We start from the raw sequence: 7500 nt of genomic DNA, 5'->3' as shown, positions 1-7500 counted from the left end.
GTGCCTGAGGCCTCAAAATTCCACCTTGGGAGATGTCTGGGCCCTCTCCAAGGTGTTTTCAAATGAAAAATTTCAGCTCAAAGTCTAAGAAAATCACCAGAGGACAGGGCCAGCCTGACCTGTCTGTCCTGGCTACTTTTGTCTGGGAGCAATCCTTGGATATATGGAATTTGGGAGGCAAATTCTAATTTTGGCCATGGTTCCTGGACATGAAGACCTGTTCTTTTCCATAGGAATAAAGGAAGAGAGCCCTAGTTTTACCCTGGGTGAATGAGAGATGATCACCAGAGGACATTGCCAGCCAGAACTGGCAGGTTTTTTCCTGCAAGATAGCCTTGCATATAGAAAATTTTTTATGAAGACTACCAATTCTGACAATGCTCATGTTAAGAGAGGGACAGTTATTTTTCAAAGCAAGGAAAGCACAGAGCCCCAGTGCTCCAGGAGCTGATGAGAGGCAGCCCTTGGCATCCCAAGATCAGCCAGACCTGTCAGGTGGCCCCTGGGAGGCCAGGCCAGCCAGACCTGGTCCATGTTCCCTCACTTCCATGGGGCCCCACAGTGTTCCAATGGTCCCTTGCTTCCAGGAGGCCCTGAGGTGTCACAATGCCCCCTTGGTGACACCAGGCCCTGAAGGGTTGGAATGGTCTCCATGGTTCCATCAGGCCCCACAGAGTCACAATGGTCTCTGGGTCCATGAAGCCCCACGGTGTCACCATGGCCCCTTGGTTCCATGGGCTCCAGTGGTGCCACAATGATCCCCTTGGTTCCATGAGGTGCCCACAGTGTCACAGTGATCTCCATGGGAAGGAAAGAACTGAGCCCCAGTGTGGCAGGGGCAGCCACCAGAGGCCAAAGACAGCCAGACTTGATGGTACTGGCAGATTTTGTCTGGGAGCAGCCCTTGGATATAGGGAATTTTAGAGGTGAAATCCCAATTTCAGACATGGACTGTTGAAGGAGGATGGTTCTTTCCATAGGAAGGAAAAGACGGAATACCGGTGTTTGAGGGGCAAATGAAAGGCAGCCGTCAGAGGCCAATGGCAGCCAGACCTCTCTTTCCTGGTAGCTTTTGTCTGAAAGCAACTCTTGGATATAGGGAATTTGGGAGTTGGAAGCCCAATTCCCGCAATTTCTGCATAGATAAGGATGGTTCTTTTTTCCATAGGGAGGAAAGCACTGTTGTGTTCTGCCACTGCAAAGGGCACAACAACTGCCCCAGGCCCCAGAGTCTCAGACCTCAGGCAGACACCAATGACCAACAGGGAAAGGAAGGCAACAGGACAGGTCTTGGTTTAGAAAATCGAGGATTCTTCATTTTCCCAGGGACCAACACAAGAAACAAGGTGGTAGGGTCAAGACTTTTATATTACAGGGTAGGGGTGGAGTTTAGGATCAAGGTCCAATATTAAGAGCAGGAGACTGCAAAGGGGTGGATCGAGGAGGACAATCAATGGAAAAAACTACAGTGGGGAAATTGCAGCACAATTTAAGCCAATAAGGTTACAGAAAAAGAAGAACATTCCGGGGCCATTCCTCATTTGATCAGATAGGGTGGAGTGTCTTTTCCCAGGCTTTCAGGGACACACCCCACAGGGTGGAGGGGTGGAATCTTCTTTAAGTCACGCTCTCACCGGATGCTGTGTCTGGGTAGAATCCCCACCTCATTGGGCAGGGGCACTCTACACCTTTGGTGCCATTATTTCTTTCTCTGGCTGTTTTATACAATGAAATAAAACTTCAGCATCTGTGGAACCACCCTTCAATCCCTCCCGGGCTACTTCTGTTCTGTCCTCAGTCTGCACACAACTGAGCCCAGAGCCTGCAGCCTCTACCTGCTGGTTATGTGATGAAGCCTTCAAACCCCATGTTGGGAGATATTTGGGTCCTCCCCAAGATCTGTGAAAATGGAAAAATAGTTATCAAAGTTATTTTGTCCCAAGTCTAGCAGTGACAGAACAATGGTCAATATCTCTAAACTGAATGAGAGTGAATTTAAATTTGTTAGAAGGAGGAAATATTTTACAGTAATGAGAGTGGAACAAAACGTCAACTGTTTTTCCAGAGAAGTGGATTTCCCATCCCAGGAATGCTCAAATATCAGGGAGTGTGTGCAACCTAACCCAGTGAAATCTCCTCCCCTCCCCTCCCCAAGGATGGAATTCCTGTTTGTGGGTTCCCAGATGAGCTGGGTGCCCTCACAACTCTTCTGGCCAGAATGTCTGCTGAGGGCAGCCAGGCTGCTGCAGGGCAGTGACCTCACAGCCATCACCATGGCAGCCCTGTCCCCTGGGCCTGGCTCTCCCCTTTCCTCTGCCCCTGCCTTGTCTCTGCTGGCATGAAGAGTTTTGTTGACAATATCTTGTCCCCAAGGTGCTGGGCCAATGGCTTCCCAGACAGGCTCCTGGAGCAGAAGTGGCTTTTCAGAGCGCAGCCAGAAATGAGCCCTGAGGCAGCAGCTCTGCAGCGCTGGCCACCAGGCCGGGTGCCAAGGGAGGCTTCTGGCCATGCCCTGCAAGCAGCTGCTGCTGCCAAGGTGCCTTTGGTGCCTCGGGCTGTCCCTGGCACAGCTCCCAGCACGGCACTCTGCCCTTGTGCCCGAGGCCTTCCCTGTGCTGGGGCTGGCCTGGGGCTGTTCCTGCAGCGGGACCTGCCCTGCTCCTGGCACAGGAAAGGCAGTTCCTGCTGGAGCAGAGGCTCTGCCTGCAATGGGCTCAAACCACTCCACCAAGGCCCTGCTGACTTCAAAATTGCTTCCTAGAGCAGAATATCCTATAATTGTTAGAGATTCTGGACTGTGGAGTAAATAACTCTGGTTAAGAGCTTATTGTCTAATCATGATCTGATTGTATTTATATAAATATATCTGGTATTCCATCATTAATCCTGTATGAAAAATTGCATTGACAAATTGTTCAATTCTACCTGTCCAATCGTTTATACATAAATCTTTGACAAATTCTGGGGCCGGGATTGGATCCAGTCACTCCCAGTCTCTTCTCTTAGAAGGAATTGTAGAAGTCTGGGGTCCCTGCAGGGGTTTGAGGATGCATGGTGGCTGTTGGGTGTCATTTTTCCATCTCATGACTCAGCAGGAGTTTCTCCAATAATGAAATAAAGCTTTTGCCAGAAGCTCCCACTCTGCACATGACAGGAGTGTGTGTGACATCCCAGCTCTTTGGCAGCCTGGGGACTCCTGGGATGTCACTGTGGAGCCCCCGTGAGTGCCTGTGACAGATCAGTGCCTCTGCAGCCCAAGGTTTCCTGGGATGTCACCATGGAATGGCTGTGACTGCCTCTGACCACACGGCTCTTTGCCATCCCCAGAAACCCTTGGGAGGGCTCCATGGAGCCCCTGTCTCTGTGTGTGACATTCCAGCTCTTGAACAGCCTGGAGACTCTTGGAAAGTCCCCATGGAACCCCTCTGAGGTCCAGGGACAAATCTGATCCTTAGAAGGCAACCATCATCAGAAAACCCTGTTTCTATGGTCAGTATCCATGGCAACCATCTCAGCCCCTGTTGCTCTGGTCAGTTCCCATGGCAAACATCACCAGGAAACCCTGTTGCTCTGGTCAGTTTCCAGGGCAACCATCCCCAGCCCTGTTGCTATGGTCAGTTCCCATGGCAACCATCCCCAGCCCCTGTTGCTATGGTCAGTCCCTGGGCAGCTCCATGGAGACCCCATGCCAGGGGTGGTTGCCATGGACACCAGCTCAGGCCTGGAGCCCATTGCCATGGCAACCATTGGCACTCCCATCCGCAGGGTCATGGATCCCAGAACCACAGAATTGGCTGAGCTGGGAGGGACCCATCAGGATCCTCGAGTCCAACTGCTGGCCCGGCACAGGACACCCCAACACTGCCAGCCTGGGCCTGGCAGCGCTGTCCAAACGCTGCTGGAGCTCAGAGAGCCCTGGAGCTGTGACCCTTCCCTGGGGAGCCTGGGCAGTGCCCCAGCAGCCTCTGGGCAAAAACCTTTTCCTGAGATCCAACCTCAGCCTGCCTCGACTCAGCTGCAGCCGCTCCCTCCACTCCTGTCCCTGGGCACCAGAGTGAAGAGGTTCCCTCAGCCCCAGCCAGGGACCCGCTCCCAAGGCTGCTGCCATGGCCACCAGGGCTGGCACCAGCTGGGATGCTCGGTTTCCACGGGCTGGGGTTCAGGAATGGCATTTCTCAATTTCCTGCTCCTGCTAAAACCTTGCATGCACTCATTGCCCTCCCACCTTCCATTGAATGAAAAAAGGGAAAGATCCCAGGCTGGGATAAGAACAATTTACTGGGAATAGCAACGAGATGAGGAACAAACAGGAATAGAAAAAAAATTGACAACAGAAGGGATAAGAAAACTATTTACAGGGAAAACTACATCACCATCAATTGTATCTTCCTGGCCACGTGTTTCCTCCTGCATGGAAAGGACACCCGTCTCCTCAGGGAAAGACAGAGAGAGTCCCTTTCCTGCCCCTGGCAATGACCTGAGGTGGGAGTGAATGTAGTGACAGGGCCATGGCCAGACCCTCATGTTCTTCAATCCCACATCAGGTCATTGGTAGGGGCAAGAAAAGGGACATATGTCTTCCCAGCATGGATCACAGGGAACATGGATCACCAGGGCTCTTCCCAACATTGTCCTCCAATGGGGAATGAAGATGGATCAGTGCACAAAGCTCTTCCTGCAGCTGGGGAATTTTCAGGACTTCCCTTACCAGTGGCTCCGTTGGTGTTTGGTCAAGTGAGAGCTCCGGGTGAAGCTCTTCCCACACTGGGGACACAAGTAGGGCCTCTCCCCAGTGTGGATGCGTTGGTGGCTGACAAGATGGGAGTTCTGCTTGAAGCCCTTACCGCAGTCGGGGCAGAGGAAACGCCTCTCCTCGGAGTGAACCCGCTCATGCAGGAGGAGATTTGAGCTGCTGTGAAACCTCTCCCCACAAGTGGGGCACATGTAGGGCCTCTCCCCAGTGTGGATGCGCTGGTGCATGATGAGGTGGGAGTTTTGCTTGAAGCCCTTCCTGCAGTAAGGGCAGCGGAAGGGCCTCTCATCCGTGTGAATCCGCTGATGTACAAGGAGATTGGAGCTGCTGTGAAACCGCTTCTGACACTTGGGACACTCGTAGGGCCTCTCCCCAGTGTGGATGCGCTGGTGCATGATGAGGTGGGAGTTTTGCTTGAAGCCCTTCCTGCAGTAAGGGCAGCGGAAGGGCCTCTCATCTGTGTGAATCTGCTGATGTACAAGGAGACTGGAGCTGCTGTGAAACCGCTTCTGACACTTGGGACACTCATAGGGCCTCTTCCCAGTGTGGATGCGTTGGTGGCGGACAAGGGCAGAGCTGCAGCTGAAGTCCTTCCCACATTCCCCACACTCGTAGGGCCTCTCCCCAGTGTGGATGTGTTGGTGGCTGAAAAGGGCAGAGCTGCAGCTGAAGCCCTTCCCACATTCCCCACACTCGTAGGGCCTCTCCCCAGTGTGGATGCGTTGGTGCCTGATGAGGTGGGAGCTCCAGTGGAAGCCCTTCCCACACTCCCCACACTCGTAGGGCCATTCCCCGGTGTGGATCATCAGGTGTCGTTTCAGATTATTGATCTGCCTGAAGCTCTTCCCACACTCTGAGCACTCGTAGGGCTTCTCCCCATCATGCTGCTGCTCAGGGACCACCAGCTCCGAGCTCTGCCTGGAGCTCTGGCTGAAGCTCTGTCCACCTTCCTGGCCCAGAGTGGGTCTTTCCTCCTCAGAGCATCCTGGGCTGGGCTTGCAGCCCCTCCTCCTGTGGTGTCGCTGGGGATTTTCCTCCCTGTTGGATTCCTGCGCTGTGGAGTTGCTTAAAACAGCTTCTTCCATAAGGTTCTGCTGCAGGGATTTATCCTTCCTGGTCTCCATCCTCAGCTCCTGCTCTGGGGTAGGAAGGACAAGGAGAGGATGGTATTTGCCTCCATGCCACAGGGAAGGGCAAGGAGATCCCCCCAGGGCATCCCCAGCAGGAGGGCACCAGCAGCGGGGCTGTCCTGCAGCCGGGGGCTGTGCTGGGCTGGGAGATGGAGCAGGAGAGAGGGGGAAAGGGGCACTGACTTCCTCCTCACCTGCTTGTGGGTCCTGAGGCATCTTCCTCTTCCTCACAACCTTCTCCATGTGGCGAATGTTTGGGTATGGGAAATCCTGTTTTGGGAGGAAAACAAGTGATGAGCAAAGTGAGTTTTGTACTGGCTTCAAAGCAAACCAGGGGGAGAGTCTAGCCAGAATGACAATTGAATAAGAAAATTAAGATCAAAGCAATGATACAGAAACGCTGGTTTAAACTCACAGAATCAGGATATAACCTGACACGCCGTTGCTCAGGGTGGTGGTAGCTGTCTGATGAACTGGGGGCTGCAGTCCGGCTGGAGTGATGAACGTGATTCTGTCAAAGCAGTGATCCTATAGAAGGGTCTGGTCTTCCTCTGAAGGTCCAGTGGTGCTTATGGAGCTCTTGTCCTCTGGGAATCCAGTAGGCAAGGTGGTCATGGTGTTGCAAGGGTGAGATTATATCCACATAGGAATGCTTGGTTCCTCCCCCTGGGCGGAGCATCCCACAATGGGATGATGTAATTTTATCAGTCCTGCAGTGACACTCAATGGCCCATTAACAGAAGATGGCCCCTGGAGAGCGTTATCAGGGCTGAGCCATGGAAGAGATAAAGAACACTGCCCCACCTGTTAATAACAGTTTATGGAGATGGGGACTGAAAACACTTTTGGTTACATCTGACACTGTAACCTGAAACAGTGAGGCAATCCCTGCTCGGGGTGGGGGGTGAACACCACCCCCCTTGCCCAAACTGGCTCAGGTGTAAAACCCCCACCCTGGGATGGCCACGCACACAGGGGACAATGTCACACTTGCCCCGCCCCATGGGACATTTCTGTCCCTGTCACTCCCTTGCTCTCCCCCCTTTTCTCTTTCTTTCCATCTCTCTGTACCTCACATGTACTGTTCAATAAAATCCACTTTGGATTTGGTCTTGTTAGCACCTTAATTGGGGCAGAGGCATCTCTCTAACAATTTTGTTAACCAGATTGCAACATTATTTTGGCAGAGTGACTTCAGGGCACTGTTGTCTGATCCCAAGTGCCTTTGACAACAGCCTGGTTCCCTCCTCTGAGGAGCTTGTGGCTCTTTCTGGAGGAAATCTTAGAAACTACAATGCAGCTTCCTCTTGAAATGAACAGGGTCTATGCCTTTATTAGTGTTCATCTCTTTATTAAAAAGTCAGCTCGGCGGGGTGGGAGTTGTAGCTTCTTCTGGTAGCCGAAGGGTGAGAAGGCTGCAGAGTCTGTCCCTGGAGTCTCCGTGGCATGCTGGTAGCCAGAGGTGAAGAGGTGTCCAGTCTGTATCTGAAGTCCGGATCAGCAGAGCGTCCTCTCTCCTTTCCTCCTGGCACACTGGTAGCCGCAGGGTGGGGGGATGTGCAGAGCCTGCTGCCGAGGTCCAGCAGCAGCTATCCCTCTCCTTCCCTCCTGGTAACA

At 52.9% G+C, this 7500-nt stretch overlaps 1 protein-coding gene across 1 annotated transcript in view; it reads right to left on the bottom strand.

Annotated features, from left to right (window-relative positions):
• Positions 1-4584: 4584 nt before the first annotated feature.
• The window catches only part of LOC144248446 (uncharacterized), a 248329-nt gene continuing 245413 nt past the window's right edge, over positions 4585-7500 (bottom strand). Inside the window, exon 4 of the mRNA XM_077790612.1 lies at positions 4585-5641. Within this exon, the coding sequence (XP_077646738.1) occupies positions 4705-5641 (937 nt within the window). The 3' untranslated portion in view covers positions 4585-4704. The remainder of the gene's footprint in view (positions 5642-7500) is intronic.

The sequence above is a fragment of the Lonchura striata genome, unplaced genomic scaffold (genome assembly GCF_046129695.1).
Source record: "Lonchura striata isolate bLonStr1 unplaced genomic scaffold, bLonStr1.mat Scaffold_127, whole genome shotgun sequence".
Lineage (NCBI taxonomy): Eukaryota > Metazoa > Chordata > Aves > Passeriformes > Estrildidae > Lonchura > Lonchura striata.
Note: the sequence above shows the minus strand (reverse complement) of the source record. Positions and strands in the feature narration are given on the sequence as shown.